At 31.2% G+C, this 22,647-nt stretch overlaps 1 protein-coding gene across 2 annotated transcripts; it reads left to right on the plus strand.

The window, feature by feature from the left end:
• The first annotated feature begins 8,199 nt into the window (after positions 1 to 8,199).
• Positions 8,200 to 20,790, plus strand: LOC108331486 (uncharacterized). Of its 2 annotated transcripts, none has more exons than XM_052876150.1 (11): positions 8,200 to 8,597; positions 9,760 to 9,953; positions 12,283 to 12,483; positions 13,043 to 13,165; positions 13,388 to 13,425; positions 13,507 to 13,636; positions 13,971 to 18,734; positions 19,062 to 19,196; positions 19,398 to 19,502; positions 19,575 to 19,714; positions 20,163 to 20,790. In XM_052876150.1, the coding sequence occupies exons 2-11, from the start codon at positions 9,876 to 9,878 to the stop codon at positions 20,401 to 20,403; spliced, it is 5,955 nt and encodes a 1,984-aa protein (XP_052732110.1). In that variant the 5' UTR covers positions 8,200 to 8,597; positions 9,760 to 9,875; the 3' UTR covers positions 20,404 to 20,790. The 2 variants fall into 2 exon arrangements, with proteins under 2 accessions (XP_052732110.1, XP_052732109.1); XM_052876149.1 differs by lacking the exon at positions 8,200 to 8,597 and adding an exon at positions 8,671 to 8,951.
• Positions 20,791 to 22,647: the final 1,857 nt, after the last annotated feature.

The raw sequence follows: 22,647 nt of genomic DNA on the forward strand, positions 1-22,647 counted from the left end.
CTGATTTAACTGTCTAATTTTAGTTTATAACAAAATACTAACACACCTCCTTAAATAAAAAACAAAAACCAACCAAAAGAGAAACAACAAAAATGCAAAACTAAGTTGCTAAGCTCACTAAATTCGTAACACGTCTCCTCAAATTTTTGAAACAATCACCCTTCAAGGTGTTGAACCTCTGATTTTGTAGTATGTAATTTCTAAGTTTCCGTTCTTAACCTGTTCTTGAATATAATGAAACATTGTTTCAATATGCTTGTTTCTTCCATGTAAGGTTGAGTGTTTAGTCTGATTAATTGCTGACTTGTTGTTCTCAAGCAGTCTTATTCTTCCAGCTAATTCAACCTTCAACCCTCGCATCAATGATTTTAACCAGGCTATCCGACAGGTAGCTTCGTAGGCAACTATGTACTCTACCTCATAGGATGATAGAGCAACCATTGACTTTTTGTTGAGCTCCATGAAATAGGTGACCCCTTAAGGAAGAACATGTACCCAATTATGCTTCTTCTATCCATTTGTCTCCATATCAGTCTGCATCTGAATAAGTAGTAATTTGTACCTCATTTCCAGCTTTTCCTCTTGCCAATAGTATATCATAGGCATGTGTTCCTTGTAGGTACTGAAGGATATATTTTGCTGCATTTAAGTGGGATATCCTTAGGCTTTGCATGTATCTATTTATTGCTTCAACACTGTAACTTAAATCTGGTCTAGTGTTACAGAGGCACCTCAAACTTCCAACTATTTTCCTATAAGTAGTAGGATCTATAACTTCTTCCTCAGGCTCCTTTTCCAATCTCAACCACACTTCTGTCGGGATACTAGCAGCATTGTTATTATACATATCAAACCTATTTAACATGTCTAGAGCATACCTTGGTTGATGCTGGTGGTTTCGGTGGTGGTCTCGGTGTGCTATTGGTGGTGGTCCCGGTGGTGGTGTTGTCTCCCGATGTGTGGTGTTGTGTTGTAGCTCAAAAGACTTCATTCAAGGTAAGTTTTAAGTTAGAAATCATTAACCGAACTTTGAAGTACAGTTAAGGTCTCATCAGTGTTTGAATGCTGGTTAAGCTTCTGCCATGGTTCAAATTACGTCAAGGCCTCAACCAATGTTTGAACATCGGCGAGGCCTTAACTGAACTTCGAAGTTCGGTTAAGGATAAAAAAACTTAAAACTTACCTCGAATGAAGTCTTTTGAACTGTAGCACAACACCACACACCAGACACAACACCACCACCAATAACACATCAAGAACACCACTGGAACCACCAACGATCACATGGACCACAAGCAGAATGAACACAAGCTGGGATAAAAAAACACAAAAGAATATAGAGATACAAGATGAGAATTAGGAGAGGTAGGGAAGAGCTCACAAAATAAAACTAAATCATATATTTATTCAATTAAAATTATTTTCACACGCATCAAAATAACAAAAAGATAATATATATATATATATATATATATATATATATATATATATATATATATATATAAACATTGATAAGTTGACTACTTTTATGATAAAAGAAAAATTATAATTATAAAATTAAATATAAATAAACTTTAAAATTTAATTATGGATATTTTTTTATTTGTTTTTTGTAAATAATTTTGTTTAATTAATTTTAAATAAATGGATAAATTTTAAAAACAAAAGACCATATAAAACCCAAAAAAAATATAGACACCAATAAGAGAAATTATTTTTATATAGTTAAAATATATACATCGGGTGTATGTTCAAGGTTTTATGATAATAAAACTATAAATTTTGCTATTATTATAATTATAAATTAAGTATAAATAATTTTTATAGTTTTACTATAAATAGCTTTTATTTATTTAATAAATAATTTTTAATAAAAAAATTGTTATGTTTAAAAATACTATCAAATAAAAAAATGGTTAAATGTAAAAAGAAATACTTAAAGATGAAAGTGTTAAAATAATTATTTTATTAAAAAAATGATTTAAAGGCTAAAACTAGAAAACAAATATGGATTAGAAAAAATCCCAGTATATACATATAGACTACTATAAACAAAGACACAGTATTTTTTAAATATTTGTAAATTGATGTAAGAGAGAAACAAAGAGAGAAATATATTTATGTTAACAATAGAAACTACATATATAACAATAATAAAAAACCCGTAACAATTTTATATAAAATGTTTTAAAATAACGCTTACTTCTAAAAATTTAATTACCATTTATATTTTTTTAAAATCAGTTAACAACTATATTATAAATGATAAAATAAGAATAAAAATTGTGTACACAAAAAAATGTATATCCTCTTTATTTATATATAAGTGTTAGCAATAGAAACTATAGATATAATAAAAAAAGAAAAAAACTTATACAATTTATAAAAAATATTTCAAAACAATAGATACTTTAAAAAAATTAGTTAACATTTATAATTTAAAAAGATATCGTGTATATATATATATATATATATATATATATATATATATATATATATATATATATATATATATATATATATATATATATATATATATATATATATATATACTGACAACGCATGTTACACTATTTTCATAAAAGAATACAGAATATGAGTGTAAGGACCTGATTCCATTAGTGATTGACACCTATTTTGACATTCAACCTACACTAAGATAGGTTATTATTATATTATGTTTAATATTTTATTAAGACAATATTTTTTAATAACTAGTGGTTTCAAAATATTTTTCCTATGTAAAATGAGAATCAGATAATCACATGTATGCTAGTGAAATTTTATCTTAAGAATGAAGTTATCACGTGAAAGAAAACTATATTCTAAAATCTAATCAAACAAAGTATTAAAAAAAGAATAAGTTAGAAGAGATGTAGCAAAAGCTTATTATTCGATATGCTTGTAAATATGCAGTAAAAAAACAAATTTGGAATGTGAAATATAATATCCTATTTAAAATGTATAGTGTATTGGCCGGGTGGCCATAACACTATGTTTGGTCAGTTTGGCCGGACGGTCGAAGAAAAGACGACTGGTCAGATTCGATAATTGTATTTATGTAAGATTTAAGATAAGAAGTAATTAGAGACATTGGGTTAGAATTAAGTTGTGATTAAAGTTTTACTAATCCTAAATCCATGGTCAAAACTATAAATACGGGTCAAAGGTAAAAAATAGTTGATTCGTATTTACTGTGCATTTATTACTAATTCAAGATTACGGTACGGACCATCTGCTGACTTAAGCATGAGAGAACCTTTGGTAGATTTACCTCCAAACGGGAGAGCGAAGAAGAAGACTCGAGTTGAACATTGGTCGGTTGAGGAGAAAAATTGTAAAGGTATTTGATAACTTGACCTCACAACCAAAACAAAAAACATAAAATATTATTAAAGAAACATAAAAAATCAATAATAGTTAACTCAAAAGATATATAAAATATTTATACAATTATCCAAAATAATTATAAGTTCAGTTTTATATACAAACCTTTAAAGAATAATTATTTCTACAATGTATTTCAAAATAAATTAAATAAACTAATAACTCTAAACCAAATTACACACTTGTACAGTACTATCTTCTCTCAATGTTTGCTCCATTAAAAGCTAATCTACTAAAATATCATTTTCATTTGTAAAAAAAAAACAAGGAGTAAGATGAAAATAAGGTAATGCAACTACTTAATGATTCTTTGCTCGTCATAAAACAATGTAAAATTTTATAATTTTAATTTAAAATTATATAAATATAAAAAATATAATGCAAAAACTTAATATCACTTATTTAAATTCACGAACTTACTAACATATCAGACATTACCTTAAAAAAAAAAGTGTTGTTGTAGTTAGAAGATTGAGGGAAGTTGGAAGGTCGTGAACGATATTTAGTAACAAGCACAAAAATTTGGAATTACATAAACATTATCGTATTGTGGAGATAGTAGTCTATAAGATAAATTCGTTAGTGTGTCGATAGAGGATGAAACAACATGCCCTCACAAATTTCACTAGAATAGACTGTAACCTAACTCTTATGCTATATTAAAAAGTGGATTTTAAGCTTAATTCAACCTCCACAAAATTGGCTTGTAAGGTGAAATTTAAATTTGCACCCACTTTTATATATATATATATATATATATATATATATATATATATATTATAAATTGGTTTTATCTTTAGTCAATATAAAATTTTTAATAAATATGGTCTTTATTATTTGATTTTTTATGTTAAATATTATATGTTTTAATATAACGAGATTTAAATAGTTAATGTTTGGTGAAATTTTATATTTTTAATTTTCTTTTAGGATTTTACATAAAGACATGTAACATTACAACTTTATCAAGAAAGAACACTTATAGGTGAATTTCGGAAATATATTAGAAGAATATTACTATATCGACGAAAGTTATTTTGATTTTTTTTGAAGATTTAAAATATAAAATTAGTTTTAGACTATGGTTGTTGTGTATAAAATTATAAAACTTTAAAAATATAAAATTATAAAATCACAAAATAAAAGTATAAATTATAAAATTTTAAAATAATAAAAATAGTACGTGATAACAAGTCAACAAATTAACATGACAACAACCGGTTAATCATTTAACATGGGTCACCTAACTAAAAGAAAATATTTAACAGAAAAAATTCAATTAAAAATTTTAACTTATTAAATACTAAATAAATTATAAAAAAATATTACGGACTTAATTAAAAGTTTTCATACTTATTGGGACTTAAACATAATTAAGAAAAAAAAATGATATAATAAGTAGAAAGAGTTTCTAAAGATAAAAAATGTATTTATTCTGTATATATCATTTAATAGCGTACCGTCGTTTACAATAACTTTATTTATATTAATTACGATGAGAGTGAAATCAGCAATACTCTTTATTGACTTATAATATTTTATATTTACATTAGTACTTATTATTATACTTTGACTCTAGTTCTTATTAAAAGGTAATAAAAACTAGTATAAAAAAATTAGAACAAACACGTTTTAGCTATTCTAATAGCTAATTAAAATTATACTATATAAAATGTCTTAATCGAAATTTATGATTATTTATAGACAGTTTAATAATTGAATTTTATTATCTAAAAATATATTTATGTTAATAGTTAATCAATGTGTTTAAATATCCCACATCTTTATTAGTATATATTAATATATTTTAAGATTAAGTAATATATATGTTAACTGTCTATAAATAATCATTAACTTCGATGTTTGATATAATACATAAATGTTTTAACCAGAACACTGAAATAGCCATAACTCTACTTACTACCTTGAATTATGAAGTGTGAATGCTCTAGTGAAACGAAATTGATTTGTGAAGATGCTAATGTGTGGTTTGTGAATGGCAGGGCCCATACAAGATAATGTCATTATCAAACATTTAATAGTATCATTAAGTAAAACACAGTTAATTTTATCCTTTTCTTTTTGCTGTGATCTTCATACCTTTCCACCATATTTCACTATTAAGATCAGATCAAACATCCAAAACACAGAATCTGCGCATATAATAAACAACAAGACATATCATTCCTGAAGTGATGATCATGTGCATGATGCACGTGATAAAGGGTATTGGCTTAGCTGTGTTACTGTATGACATGATCAATGCCATCTACGTGTGACCATTTATGTGAGATGAAATTGAAATATATAGGCTCCATCCAAATTCAAAACAGATGCATGTGCATGGAGACCACAAAAAGGAGCCCCCACAATTCCCATTCTGTGTTTTAATTATTATTACTATAAGGCAAAGTAATCACTACATGATACATCATATCAAGAAAATAAATTTTATTATAAAACTAACTTGTAAAATAAAATTTATATATATTTATATAAATGATAATTTTTATCTTTTAATTTTGAATTTTCAACAACTTTTTTATATCCACGAAACATATCTTAGTCATGAAACTATATATTTGTATAATATAACTATTTGGTCAATAGAAGAATAAACCATTCTATCATCTTGAAATTTCAAAAAGTCAATCGACTAGTCGAGTGATTGAATTAAATAAAAATTAATATTAATAATAATTACATTAAAACTGGGTAATATTATTATTAGTTAGATTATAATTAGATTGATATTAATTCAAAATTTATGTCAAAATTTATAAATATAAGTTTGAGGTAGTATAATAAGTTAGTTACCTTTATTACTTATAACTCTTCAATTTAACGTAATGGTGGTAAATGCGAAGCAAAGAAAGAAATTTTGACATGGAAAGAATGAATGAAGGATAAAAATGGACCTCGACCCCATAAAGCAATATTAATGGATGATGAACAGTGTAATAATAAATATGTCTTTACGTGTTTCAATTATTATTACTATTTGGCAAAGTGATGACTAAATGGAGTACACATGATCCGTCATGCAGCATCAGCTGTTGGAGCTACCTCTTTATATATCCTTGGCTCTACCCTCTTGTCTGCATGTCTCTAGCAATGTACTCTTCCACGGAATTTTTTGTTTTATCTGTTCATTTGTTTACACATCTTAAATGAATAATAAATTCTATTACTCACTACTTTATTTTCTGTCTCGTGATTTCTGATTCTGAATTGACTTCATACCTGCACCTTCGAATTTTAGTTTCAGACTTTCCAAGGTTCGCATCAGAAACTTCAGTATTTTTTTTGACAGTAGAATGAAGATTAGATGAATAAGATCTTAAATTCCAGTTTTAAATTTTGATTTACTGAGATTTATAAATATGAACTGTGCACAACAACCAATATTCTAAATCTGTGGTATAATTATTTTTCTTGACATTGAAGTATTTAGCAGCTTGAAACTGTCAAATGAAAATAATGACTCATGGTTTGTCCACTGTATCAGATTTAAAACATGCATTTTACATCTGATTCATCGAATTATTAATGATTACAAATCTTGACTATGTGATAGAGAAAAGAAATCTAAGTACACTTAATTCGGTGTCTACTAATGTATGGCAAAAGGTCATAAACATTGAATTATTTTTAAGTCCTTTTTGTAAGTTGGAAAAAAGTCAAATTTAATGTTCTCATCAAAACAATTAATTTTAATTTATAATGAGTAAACAACTTAATTATTTTAATAAGTACATTAAATTTGATCTAGATTTATGTTTTTTAATATTTATAATAACGGGAAGAAGACATACCTCTATTTTTTTTAATAAGAAAATAGTTGTATTGAATTTTGTTCCTTTTTAGTCTCCCCAGCTAGTTTAGTAATACATTCACTACTTTAACTTTAATTTGTTGTGTATGTAAAGAGATACAATAAAGTGCTATTATATGAGACAAAATTAAATTTATATATAAACAAAAAAAAGATTATGTTCATTGGACTGAGAAAAAACACTTTTAATTGAAAATATTTTAAATAATAATAATAATACAAGAGACATTTTTATATTGATTCTTATTGAAAAAAAATTAAATACTGTAATAATTATATCAATTGTTATATATATATATATCCTAATACACGAAAAAAATATTAACAGTTTAATTTCTGTTTAATGTAAACAAAATTATCAGTGCAATTTATCGTAAAGTCAGTTTGTAATTAATTAATAAGGTAGAAAATGGTTTATTAATTACTCATTATAATAATAATAACTGTTCGGAAAATATAATTATTTAAACAATCAAATACCTTTGGGAACACTTAAAATCTAGATATGGTTGAACAGTTGACGGCGGCTTAAGGTTTGAGGTTGCTAATAAATTTACTTGAAAGTATGGAAACAAAGTGTTGAGTAACTTTTTTAAGATGAATATTTATTTTGGCAAAAGAAAGAAGGAAAGAAAGAAAAAATCTTAAAATTATGATTTTTCTTGATTAGTAAGCATTTTGTAGACTCTAAAAACACACGAAGATAGCAAGAAGCTCCTAACCCCAAAACCAGCCATAAATCAAGGAGTGATAAGGCAGTACTTTGTCTTCGTCATGTTCCAATTTAGTGAGAACCACCGAGACAGGGGGCAAGACAGAAAAATCCATTAGCAAGATAACTTTAAGAATGTCAATCTAATATTCTAATTACAACCCTACCCAACTCGTAGTTATTTGTTCAATTAGAGAATTAGATAGTGATAATCACCATGTAGAGGCATAGTTTTAGAGGGTTTGTGAAGTTGATAGCACATCTAATCCTTCACAGCTCCATTTTACCTTACTTAATAATGTCTCTAACTTTCTGCATTTTCTGCTAATTCACGCCACGCTAGCCCCTTATGTCGTTCCTTTGAAATCTTAACAAACTAAAACCACACAACACTACACCTCAAATCTCTCTTGTGGGTCTTGGTCCAATCTTGATGCTTGTCTCGAAAGTCTCAATCTTTCTTGTTTCTTAAGCAGCCACAGATCTGGGGCAAGGCAAGGGTACCTACCCAATATACCCAAGATGCTTTGTAGCCTCAAATCTTATTCTCATGCACCCCGCAAACAACAGCACTATTTAATTTATTAAGATAATAGTAATTAGTAAGTTGCTCCCAGTAACTTTCACAAATCTTAGGTGTCAGCCTTAAAGTGACACATTGAGGTGATTGTTTTGTCCCTGTGGTAATTCTCCTTGGTAATGTTTTGGTTAGAATTATGCAAGTGCGAAAATATCTATAAGGAGGAAAATACAAAAAAAATAGTGCTATTTTTGGCTACATTATTTTACTAGCTTTGTGTTAGCATTGGGTTTTTTAGGATTCTCTTTTACTCTATGCTTTTGTCAGTCCTTGGGTTCTGAGTCTTTTTGGGGTTCGGTATTTAGTAGTGCCATTGTCTAAAATCAGCATCTTTCTGGGTCCTTCGCCTTTTCTTCAACTTCAACCTCAGCTTAAATTCGAATTTTTTGTGCTCGATCCGTGGATTTTCCCGGTTAAACCTTTCGTCTCTCACCAAGGTATGCATAGAAAAAAGTTTTTCTTTTTAATTTATTTTCCAATCGTGTTCTGCTCCCACCCTCTTTTTCCCTCTTTTTTTCCCTACTGTTCTCAAAATGGGGGAGAATGTTGCATTCCGTTATTCCATTTGGTTAAAGTAGTGTTTCAGTTCAGTTGGAGGGAGTCTTGTCTGATTGAAAAATGTGCTTGACTTACATAACTTTTTTTCTAAACAAATAGTTAGGAAGCAAAGCCTTGGCTGATGTTTTAATTTGGAGATCTGGCATTTTTGATACATGGTTCTGGGTCATTTTTGACTAACTGTGCGTCATTTCTCAGTTCTAGGTCTTTTGTGCCTCTTGCTGCTGAACTTTTTGATTTTTGTTTAATAATTACTACTTGCGCTACTATGAAGATGGCCTTCATAGTTATGTTACTGGATCTCTTTCAGCCAAAATTGTAGTTGTGAACTGCTGCTGCGGAGTGCTTTAGAATAGATTGATGAATTATTCAATTTAGATTTCTCTCCCTATCTCTCTGGTTCCAAAATGTGTGCTGGCTTCGCCCTTATAGCTCTGCATGTTTTCTCTCTCTAACAAATTGTTTATTTCATCTAAGATATTTTAATTAATATTTGTATAGAAGTGCCTTTAATCCTGGATCAGTGGCTCCTAAATTTCTAGAGGTTTTTATTTTTTAATTTTAATAGCTGAGTTGCATTTGAAGTTTTGGTCAATGGAGCATGAATCAGAGCAGTATGATTGCTTAAGTTTGTGTAAAAGAAAAGGATACTTGTGAATGTAGATTCTTTGCTTCTTTTGCATTCAGGTACTGCATTGGTGGCCATCTTAACAAACACTTAACACTGCGTGGGAGCTGGGAATGGAGACGGAACCTTCAACTTATGCAGTAATGCATATAAGGTGTGATTAATTTTCCGAACAATGTCGAGGGTTACTAGGTGGAAGATTGAGAAGACCAAAGTAAAGGTGGTTTTCCGGCTCCAATTCCATGCTACACATGTAAGTTTCCCATTTATGTAACTTACTTTTTCATTCTTTGGCTTGGTGATTTCAAATTTCCAAGAAAGTTTGTTTTAGGTCGTTAAGGGAGAATAATCACTGTAACTCAGAGAATTTCAATTTTTCCTTCCCACTCATAAAAGAACGGAGAACACCAATTTGTCTCTGAAAGATGATCTGAGTCCACTGAACATTTGGTCTGAGTTGCCATGTAAACCTACAGTTCTTAGAATTTGTTCAAAGTTAAGTTTAATTAGTTGGCATTATCTTGCATTAAAATGTTTGAGTAAGTTTCTATCATCTCAATCAAGTTTAATTTGAACATTCAAATATGATATTGCTTTATCAGTCTAACGTTCTAACCGACTTAGAAACTTCTTTTCTTCTTCTGGTACATTATTTGATTTTAATTTTTTATTTCCTCCATCATAGTAACTAGTTCATGACAATCATATATTTAGGTAGTATTGACAACCTTGAAATAGTCAGCATCATCCTATTTCTATCCAGTCTAACCCTTCGTCTTTGTTCCATCTTTTAATCGAGGATTGTGAACTCTGACCAAACTATTTCTTATCCTTCAAACACATGATGTTTTTGCCTTTGGCTAAGTATTGTAAAACTGAAAATGAAAAAACATATATGAACCTATCTTCTGATAGAATCTCCATGTATGGAAATTTGGAACATGGTCAGAACATCAAATTAATAGGCAATTGGTTATTTTATAAAAAAGCGTGTTGCAGAGCAGATACTAATTATTTGAACCATGTAGCTGTACCTTGATTGCTAAATTTTATGTACCAGCTTCTCAAGATTCCCACAAGTAAAATAATGCTATGTCAGGGTCAAAAAACGAAAGATATACATATGCTAATTTTCACTGAGCTATAACTATTACTAACAATTTGCTTCTCATCTATTATTTAGAGGAACAATTTTGTTGTTGAAAGAATCACGCAGCTTTAGTAACTGAGAATCCATTTGTAATTTGACATTGTTTTATGAGATAAGTGATTGGTTGATGCCTGGTGAAAATCAAATTTAAATATTGTGAATTTGTTGAGTAGCAGTTTATAGGCAAATCATATCTGATTTAGAGGAACAAAATCTGTATTTATTATATTAAGCTATAAATAAAACTTCACGGTGTCATTCAAACACACCAATTCAGCAACTCTGCCTCACCTTTCTCTCTATAAACATGATACAGTAATCTATTTTAATGATTGTTATTGGACCTACCAGGTCATCAACTTTGAAGCCATTATCGAGCCACCTCAAAGATGTTCAGTTTTATAAACTTAACACTCAGCATGTCTAATCCTTGGTATGAGAAATGTGTTAGAGATCTCATATAATTAGTGATATGGTTAAAGTTAAACTACAAAATACCCATGGAAGTAATCCTTACCTCAAACTAATCTTTGGGGTTTAGTTTTGCGCAAACACTAATTCCAATAACAATAGAATGGTTGCTGATGTCTTATTGGTTAAGAAGTAATAATATAGAATTTCAAACCCACCAAAATCTTTTCAAGAAAAGAAAAAAGAGATAGATGAACAAGTAGCTTTTTAAAATATAGAGTGATTTATTTTCACTGGTCCCTGCCCTAAACCTGAGTGGAAGTTTTCAAGTGTCATGTATCAAGTATTAACTGAAATAAATGGTCCTCGTTGTCCTATATTTGTTTTTGTGATGGTTCAACTGTCAATGTTTGATACTGGTTCTAAACTTATATTGGGTTAAGGATTGTTAACAGACATAATAAAAATTATATCGATCATCTATCTTTTTGTGAAGAAACAAATACATATAGGTTGATGCCATTGTTGAAGAAGAATTAAAATTCTTGATCAAGTTTAGCTGAACTCCGTGCTGATTAGGTTTAACTTAATCTTATTGAAAAGTTAATCAAACTCCAGAAAGATTTGAGGTCCCTTATTGCAAGTGTCAACTTCTTTATCAACTTAGCTCTCTTGAACTTTTTTATATTGCTGGTTCCAAATTATTTCTATATATCCTGACTATTTGCATTTTCAAATTCCATTTTGGCAAATGTAACACAAATGAAGCTACTTTGAATTCTGTAACTGGTAAAATTACATGGCTCTTAATATATTCAGCATTGTCGAGTGATAATATTTTGAAGAGAATTTGTATTTAGGAAGTTTTCATGGTTAGTTGAATGTTTATATTTGGAAGAGTTAGTATTGAAACAGCTTTTCTTGAGACAGAAATATTGTTATTGCTGTTAATTCCATAGCTTTAGGTCTTTTATTTTTTTTTGCAATTACTAAGGAGAAGTTTTGTTTCTGCTTGGTCTAGATTCCACAATCTGGATGGGATAAGCTGTTTATCTCTTTTATCCCTGCTGACACTGGGAAGGCTACATCAAAGACCACCAAAGCAAATGTGAGAAATGGAACTTGCAAGTGGGCAGATCCAATCTATGAAACTACAAGACTCCTCCAAGACATTAAAAGTAGACAATATGAAGAGAAGTTTTATAAATTTGTTGTGGGGATGGTAATTTTCTTTCATGGCTTTTAAATGAATGCAATTTATTATGTGGTAGCACTTACAGAAGTGTCATGTGGGAATGGTAGTTACCCAATGAAGCATAATTAATCATATTATCGATGGTTTAATGCAAAAACCTTCATTATATCACTCACTTTTTTGGTTCATATTTTATGAACATATTTTTTGTTTGTTTTCCTGATTGATGCTCTGATGAGATCTCAATTGTGATTTCTAATGGTGTGATAGAATAGATACTTTTAAATATATTTTTTTAATTTATTAACTTTCTTATTCAAAAGAATTTGATTCTGATTTTGAGGGAATGATAATGCTGTCTATAAAATCTAATTATCACTATGACTCATTTTAAAAACTAAACAATGGTATTTGTAAAATTTGAGTTTCATTATTTTGATGGTAAGCTATTCTCTCCATTGTATTTCCCACATTAGAAATACCTAAATATTGTCTATTGTTTTCAATGAGATAGATGCTTGTGGTCATTCATCTTGTTAGAAAAGTTTGAACTTTACTAACTTTTTTTTTGGTCTTACCACTTTAGGGTTCATCACGATCTAGCATCCTTGGTGAGGCCACCATCAATCTTGCTGATTTTGTTGATGCCTTGAAGCCAACAGCTGTTTCTTTGCCTCTTAATGGAACTGAACCTGGAGTCACACTACATGTAAGAGTCTCTCTTCAAATTTCACTTATGTAACTGTCTCTTGTTGATTAATTCATTTTTCATTGGTTGTGCACTTACATGGTTTTGTGGCAGTACAATCTTTGTGTATACCTATCAATGACATACAATACAACTCTTCATATTTTTTGTTTTCAAGTTCTTCAGTTGCTAGAGACCTCATTGCTATCACATTTAATGTTTTCTTTCTCTTGTTGAAGCCAGGTCACAGTGCAGCTTCTCACTTCCAAAACCGGTTTCAGGTGACATGAGTGAGCTATGACATTTAAGAACGTGCTTCTTCTAAAAATAATAAATTTATTTGATGGTATTATTACTTTCAGAGAATTTGAGCAGCAGAGGGAACTCAGAGAGAGGGGCCTACAGACAACCTCTGACCAAGGTACTCATGACGAATCCGCTGATAGCAAAGAGTCATCTCCTGACCAGAATGTCAATAATCATATAAATAAGGTTTCATACCTTCTTTCCTGTACTGGCATTACTTGGATATACCTTCTCTCCTATACTTGATTGGAAGGGTCAAGGAACCGGGACATTCTTTGAAAATAAAAATATAAATTCCAGACAGAATAAACACTTACATGTACACAAGTTATTTTTAATCTTAATGAAAACTACTTGACAATTAAGTGTTAATGGTGGGGAAACCTGACTTCTTTTAAAGATGTATCATCTGGTATTCTATGGGGAGAAACATGTTTGTAGGCTTCATTCACTACCTAAAATTAAGCATTTTTTTTTTCGTTTGCTTGACGCAACCCCCTTATTTATTTCATGAAATTAGGTTAATTCAAGAGTGAAATTGAAAAGAGAATCTAAAGATCTCCCCCATATTTCTTCACTTGAAGGAGAGTCTAGGATAAATGAAGAGTATGCCGATTCAGCTGCTGGCTTTGATGGCTCTTCTATCACTTCTGAAAGCATATATACTGAGAAGCATGATATCTCTAGTGCACATGAAGTGGACAGTCTTAAAAGCACAGTCTCCGGTGATTTAAGTGGACTATCCCTCAGTCAAAGTACTCAACAAGACAAAGGGGAGGCACCTGATAATCAGTTTCCAGCACAGGGTAGTGATCGGGTTCATGGTTGGAGCATAGACTATTCAGCTGCCAACAGTTTGGCTGCTGCTTCTGAAGATAGGAGCAGTAGTAGACTTATGGGAAATTTGGAAGCAGTTGAGTCATCTATTCTTGATCTAAAATTGAAGGTAAGTTCTTTGCAAAATCATGCTGATGAAATAGGTGTTGAAACACACAAGTTTTCTGAGCAACTTGCAACTGAGATTTCGTCTGGAGAAGAGTTAGTAAAGGAGGTTGCAGTACTAAAATCTGAATGTTCAAAGTTTAGAGATGAGTTTGAGCAGCTTAAAAATTCTAAATTGAGCTTACCATTCCCTCACAAAGATCCTACTGATACAGATCAGGATAAATTATTTCAAAATTTGCAGCATAAATGGATTAAGGGGCTTTTGCTTATGGAAGATAAGTTAAGAGATATTCAGAAGGTGTCCATGGGATTTCCTGAAAGGGATTTTCGGTTCCTTAACTTGGAGTTAGAAGCACTGGCTGAAATTTTACAGAACCTCAAACAAGAATCTGGAGAGCCAATTTTTGGGGCCAAAATAGTCAATGAAAGGGAGAACAAGAAAATGAATTTGCATAAAAGTGAACAACTTTTAACAGATATTGGGTCTGATGCAGGTTTATTACAACCAGAAAGCATGAGTCATTATCTTTCCATACCTGGCCTTGTGTCTCACGAGTTTGATTCTGTTGATCCCACCCTTGCCATGAAAGAGAAAATTTTTGAACTTTTAAGAGAGATAGATGAGTCCAAAACCGAAAGGGAAAGCCTTGTACGGAAAATGGATCAGATGGAATGCTACTATGAAGCTCTTATTCAGGAACTTGAGCAGAACCAAAGGCAGATGATGGCTGAGTTGCAGAACCTTCGGAATGAACATTCTACTTGTCTGTACACAATTTCTGCTGGTAAGACCGAGATGGAGAGAATTCACCAGAATATGAATGAGCAGATGATGAAATTTGCTGAAGACAAACGCATTTTGGAAACTCTGAACAATGAGTTTGAAAGAAGGGCTATTTCTGCTGAAGCAGCCCTTAAAAGGGCCAGATTGAATTATTCTATTGCTGTTGGTCAATTGCAAAAAGATCTTGAACTGCTTTCTTGCCAAGTTCTTTCTATGCATGAGACAAATGAGAATCTCATAAAGCAGACCCTTTCTGATTCTTCAGTTCCAGACACTGATGATAGCCCAGAACAAGTGGTCTATCCTAAAATTTCAGAAGCTCATACATCTAATCGATTGCTGTGTCAAAATCACAGTTCTTCCATACAAAGACAACATTTGGGTGAAGACATTTTACTTAATGATTTGAAAAGATCACTTCAGGTGCAAGAGGGGTTATACATACAAGTTGAAGAAGAAATTAGCCAAATGCATTTTGCAAATATATACTCTGATGTATTTTCTAAGGCTTTGCAAGAAACCTTGCTTGAAGCAAGTATTGACATTCAACTCATGAAAGAGAAAATTGTTCAACTCTCTCAGCAGCTGGCGCTTGCAAATGAATCAAATGAGTTATTGGTGTTGAGGTTGCAGAATGCTATGAATGATATCCTTTCACTAAATGAGTACAAGGAGGTCTGCACAGCAAAGAGCAATGATATTGCTCTCCAGAACCAGATTTTGGAGGCAAATTTAAAAACTCTTGCTCATGAAAACAGTCTTCTTACTGAGAAAGTTGATGAGCTGGATGTTCTTCTGACAGAGTATAGAAGTTACAAAGGAAAGTATGTGGCATGCAGTACAGAAAACTCGGAATTGAAGAGTTTATTGAAAAAAGAGAGCCTAGAAAATAATCATCTTCATGATGAAATATCCATTTTGCAGGAAGAATTAAAGTCTACTAGAACTAAAATTGACGAGGAAGTTTCAATGAAGAATAATCTGCAGAGTAATGTCACCTTTTTGTCTAATAAGATGCAGAAATTGCTGGCATCGTATGAAGAAAGACACAGTGAACTTTCTCTTTGTAGTAGATCTGCTTGTTTGGATTCCAAATGTGAAGACTTCGAGGGTCTTTTATTGCAGCTTGAAGAGCTGCAACAGAGTGCATTTCATAGAATCCTTCAACTCACAGAAGAGAAGGAGATTTTAGTGCATGATGAACAAAAGACTCAAGTATCTTTAAATATCGCTGAATCAAATGCTCTAGTCATGAAACAGAAGTTTGAGCATGATTTGCAAGAAATGTTACGTAGGATAACTGTGTCAGATGCTCTGTTGCAGAAACTTCAGTTAGATTTTGAGGTGATCATTAATAGAACTAGTGCTAGTTTGGAAGCTGAAGAGTTATACTCTCAGCAGCACAAAGAATTTTTGTCCGGTCTTGATCATTTGGAAGCTGAGTTACAACAACTTAATTCCAGAAATCAGGACCTTTCTCATGAAATAACAAAACTAGATGCTACATCTATTGAACTTGAAATGTGTAAGCTGACCTTAGCAACAATTGAAGAGGAAAAGAAAGATTTGGAGTTGTCTTTAAAGGAAAAAACTGAAGAATCTGCCAAGATTTCATCTGAGCTTGAGTTTTTGAAAAAGAACTTGAATTCTCTGCATGGTGAGTTGCACACTGAGAAAACTGTCAGAGAAAAGTTGGAGAAAATAGTTTCCAATCTTACCGCTGAATTGAATGAGAAGCAAAGCCAGCTGCAGGGAACGAGAGAGTTGGAGTTGTCTTTACGGGAGAAAACAGAAGTGTCAGCCACAATATCATCTGAGCTTGATTCTTTGAAGGTGAACTTGAATTCTCTGCATAATGAGTTGCATGCTGAGAAAGCTGTCCGTGAAAAGTTAGAGAAAACAATTTCAGATCTTAACACAGAATTGAATGAAAAGCAGAGTCAGCTGCAGGGAAAGAAGGATTTGGAGTCATCTTTACTGGAGAAAACAGAAGAATCTGCCAAGATCTCGTCTGAGCTAATTTTTTTGGAGGAAAATTTGCATTCTCTGCATAATGATTTGCATGCTGAGAAAACTGTCAGAGAAATATTGGAGAAGGCAGTTTCAGATCTTACCACAGAATTGAATGAGAAGCAATGCCAGCTGCAGGAATCTGATCTGAACAGAAAAGAACTTGTCTATCTCAAACGAATGGTGTCAGACTTAGAATTTGAAAATTCAAGAATCTCAGATCTTCTACAGAAATCTGAGAAATATCTTAAAGACGCTTTAAAAGAATCTTCTTCTATTACATTTCTGGAAACTCTGTTATCTGAAATGCATGAATTTTGCATAGCTACAGATATTGTTATGACTTTTACCAGAGCTCAGTTTGAGGATCATTTGGAAGAGCTTACTGAGAAACTTCATTCCACTTGCAGGCAACTTGATGTGCTTCACACGAAGAATTTTGATGTAGAATCTGAATTGAATCGCTGTCTTTACAGAGAACTGACGTGCATTGAAGAAAATACAAGATTGTTGACGAGTCTTGACTTCCTGAAATCTGAGTTAGAGGTCTTGACTGCTCAGAATAGAGAACTAATTGATCAAAACAGTGGAATTGTGTCAGAGGTTAAGGATCACAAGAATAGGACAGAAGAGGTCAGTTATACTTATGTGCATGAAAGAGAGAATGTCGTTGAGGTTGCAAGGTTGGAGCAATTGCTGGCAAGTTGTCGTAGAGATGCTGAAGAACTCTTTTTGTCTAAGGAAGAAGCTGAACTCAAGTGTATAGTTCTCCAGGACAAATTGGACGAACTAGAAACTGCATGCACTTCATTAAAACAATCAGATGATGAACTGATAAGGCTTCAGAGCCAATGTAACGAGCTTACTAAGAGACTTGCCGAACAGGTTTTGAAGACAGAGGAGTTTAAGAATTTGTCTATTCATCTGAAGGAACTGAAAGACAAAGCTGAGGCTGAATGCCTTAATGCTCATGACAGGAGAGGACATGAAGCACCACCAGTTGCTATGCAGGAGTCCTTGAGAATTGCATTTATCAAGGAACAGTATGAATCGAAGTTGCAAGAACTAAGACAGCAGTTGTCTTTGTCAAAAAAGCATAGCGAAGAAATGCTGTGGAAACTACAAGATGCAGTCGATGAAACTGAGAATAGAAAAAAGTCTGAAGCTTCTCAAATAAAAATTAACGAAGAGCTGGGGATGAAGATCTTGGAATTGGAGGCTGAGTTACAGGCTGTACTTTCTGACAAACGTAATTTGTTAAATGCGTATGACCTGCTAAAGGCTGAAAAAGAGTGTTCCGCAATAAGCCTTGATTGTTGTAAGCAAGAAAAACAAGAGCTTGAAGCTTCTCTTGTGAAATGCAATTTGGAGAAATCCAAAATTGAAGTAGAACTTAATTTGGCGAAGGAGCTGGTAGAGACTACGAGATCTCATGCAAATTCTCTAAACAAGGGCAATGGTACATTATCTTCTTCATTGCATCCTCAACAAATATATAATCATGAGACAGAGAGTGCAAGTTTACTCATCAACATGCAACCCGAGGTAACTGATTTATTTATTTATTTTTATTAAACTTCTTTAGCTACCATTTCACAAAAGAAGAAATCACCTTGTCACTAGGATGAATTTGCATGTATGGAATTAAAAGATATGCACAGTATAGAAAGGAAACTTTTGGAACTGAGTATCCTTTATTTTTTTTTGTTTTCTTTTCTTTCCCTCATCTTTGTTTCCTGTATTTAATTTTGAGCTTAATCGAAGTTTTTAATTTTGAAGAAAAGATTATGTAATTTCTCTTAATGCAATATCCAATGTATGCCTTCTTTTGACAAGTAGCACGTCTTAAGAATTTTTTTTTTATAATTTTAGGATCCTCTTGCATCTAGTGTTATGAATGGAGGACAAACTCTTGGAAGTGAAAAGGACTTGCAACAAGAAGAAGTAATGAAGCATGTGGCATCAACCGAAAGTTTGAAATCTAGCATTGACCACTTGAGTAAGGAGGTAATTTTTAAAATGCACAAACAAGTTAGGGGTCATTACTTCTTTTTTCATCTATTCTAGCTCCCATTACACTTTACACTTAAAGTGGTACTTTCCTTGCCTTATATCTTCCACGAATATAGATAGCTTTTGTATTTTCTTGGTTTTTGTGTTATCACATATTTAGTTGTGTCGGATGTCTAAGTTGTCTTCTGATTCCAGCTGGAAAGGATGAAAAATGAGAATATGCTTCCTTCAGTAGATGGTCTTAGTCATGATGAGCCAAGTTTTCCAGGTCTGCAAAGAGAACTGATTCAACTACATGAGGTAAAAGATTCTTCTTCATTGACAGTTATGAACCATTCCTCTGTCTAGATATTAACTTTGTACCTTGCTCAGGCCAATCAAGAATTAGGAAACATATTTCCTGTATTCGATAAATTCTCAGTCAGCGGTAATGCATTGGAAAGAGTGCTTGCTTTAGAGATAGAGCTTGCTGAAGCATTGCGGACCAAGAAGTCAAACATGCAATTTCAGAGGTACTCTCATTTGCAACAGTAATGAGATTTGGTAATAAACTTGCAGTGTTGGAGGAACTTCTCGTTAAGATTCCACCTCTTGCTTCAATTGATTAAAATGTGATGACTAGTAAAAACTTTGGCAACACTATAAACTCAGTAACACTAAATTGTCTTGGTTGTTTACTTCTGCTTGAGTTTACACATGTTCAATTGTTATATTTATTTTATTGTTTCTTTTTTCTTCTTCAGAAGCTGGTGGTGTCAGACAAAAATCCAACTTTTTAAACTAATAATCTAACTCATTTACCTAAAGCTGTTTCATGTCAACTGTTTTCTTTGTGTTGTGGGGTAGCTATTTATTGTCTAGAAGCACTGGAAAAGTTTGTGATTGATCCTTAAGCTTAAAACTTTTCAAACAATTTTGTATTTGGTACCAGCATTGAGACATTTCTGTCCTATGTTTCAGTTCTTTCTTGAAAAATCATGGTGATGAGGAAGCAGTATTCCGAAGCTTCAGGGATATCAATGAGCTAATTAAAGATATGTTAGAACTAAAGGCAAGACATTCTGCTGTGGAGACAGAACTGAAAGAGATGCATGACCGTTACTCTCAATTAAGTCTTCAATTTGCAGAGGTTGAAGGTGAGAGACAAAAACTCATGATGACTATAAAGAATACTCGTGCATCTAAGAAGGCTTCAAGTTAATTCATCAACCTTGTAGCCAGTGAGGAAGCATTTTTTACCCCTTGCACAGGCTAATAATAATTCATGCTCAAGATATTCGTGGCCTCACCATATCCTCCCTTCTGTTAATTATATATATATAGATAGATTATGCTATATAAGGGGGCCCATCAGCCATAGCAAGAGCTTATATTTTTGAAGGGTTGGTATGGTGTTTACATCATTTCCAAAGTTAAGCAGCAGATAATACTGTGTAAATAAAATAATTTGTGTTAAGAATCGAAGTATATATCCCTGTAACATCTTTTACCATAGCCTTGAATGCTGCAATTGTTTCTTCTGTACAGGAACAAGATTACTTCTATTTAAAGCAATTTTGTGAAAACTCGTTTATTTTCTCCAGCTGAACTATATGTGTTTGTAATTAGAAGTTGCTTAAACCAAATGTTGATTAATTAAAAAGAACTAGTTTAAGCACGAAGGTGAGATATACATAAATAGTTCTCCAACATCACATTTGGCACAATAAAAAGAGCACTGTACACAAAAATATGGATGGGTAGAGTGACTCATGCAAACGTCCGTTTGACCCAAGTGTTATATGACAACCTTATATTGAAAACTACAACAAATATCTCCCTTTCTTTTAGTATTTACCATCCCTACTTAAAACTTAAACTGAACAAAATTATGTATAGAGAGAAAAAAAAACATGAAATTAATCATTGTAATTGATTTTGCATTGTTTATGGTAAAAAAAAAAAACTAACTACTAAAGCTAAGATCTGGTTTTTTAATCATGGGTAAAAGAAAATCATAAAATGTTATTTTCGCAATTAAGATGACAAAAAAAGAATAAAAGAATACTGTATAAAAATATCTTTTTTTTAACCAACATATATTAGATACACTTTTTTTTGTTATTACTCTTTTCTTATGATATTTTGTAAGTTTTCTCTTTACACTTTACTCTTTACGAAGACATTTGGTAAAAAGAAAATGTTTATACACTCGAGAGAAATAAAATTCATAAGAACAATTACATTTTTTTCGATGTTAATTTCATTTCAATCTTTAACTTGTCATCAAATTAAATAATTAAACCTTAGTTTTAATAATTTTATTTTTTTTAAAGTAAATTAAATATGGAACACTTATTTTGTGGAGTTCGAGAATTAAAAACGTTTTATTTAGCAAGTATGATAAACAGCGTGATATGCATTGGTGTGGACGGAACATTTTCCATGAAAAAATTGAAGAACCCGTGAAAGACGTCATGATGTGTCTCTTTTGTCCCTTCCATAAAAAAATATCTCTAATCATTATACTGTTTGGTACACAACACAATAAATAAAACCCTTTCTTTCTTTTAATTTTAATTTTTGTAATTTTTAAAAGGGGAGCCCTAAAATTTAATAAAGCTACACCTTTACATCTATGTCCCACAACTTCGTCCAATATGTACTTTTACCATTTTTTTTATATTAATCACATTTTAGTTATCTATCCTTTTCTAAAACATGTTAACCAGATATTAAACCAGATAATTTAATGTGGCCTTACAAAGAATTAATGTAGGCTAATTAATTCGGTTGGAAACTAAGCAAATTAGATATAATCGATCGATAAATATCGCTATTTTTTAATTAAATAATCTGTTAATATGATAATTGATACAATTCTGGCTATATATTATGATGTAGATGGTTAGACTTAAATATTTTGACATATTCATTTAGCTTCATGTGTAATTTTTCCAAATAGTAGACGTTATAATTTACGTCAAAGTTTATATTTATTATAAAATTATGAATAGTTTATCCTTTTCACATTATTATTATTATTATTATTATTATTATTTCACGTTCAAGTATTGAATTGTCTTCAGATAGTTTAACTTCACCCAAATTATAAAACCTTCATATATAAAATAAAAAAATAATCCCCTTTAACTAAAATATCCTAATTAAAGAAACTGTAATTGTTAATTAATTCAATATTTTGATAAAATATTAAACAATAATATTTTTTAAATAAACAATATTTTCATTTATAAAATAGCACAATTTAAAACAAAATACTTTTTGTGGAAGATAATTTGAAAATGAATAAAACATAAAAAAATAACAACGGAAGTGTATCATTAACATTAGATATTACATTTTCGATAAAAAAAAAAACAGTATTTTTACTTTTTAATTCCTTAAACCAGAGCCAGAAACATTTTCTGCGCCATAATTGGACGGATTATCTGTTGCAATCTAA

The sequence above is a fragment of the Vigna angularis genome, chromosome 4 (genome assembly GCF_016808095.1).
Source record: "Vigna angularis cultivar LongXiaoDou No.4 chromosome 4, ASM1680809v1, whole genome shotgun sequence".
Classification (NCBI taxonomy): Eukaryota; Viridiplantae; Streptophyta; class Magnoliopsida; order Fabales; family Fabaceae; genus Vigna; species Vigna angularis.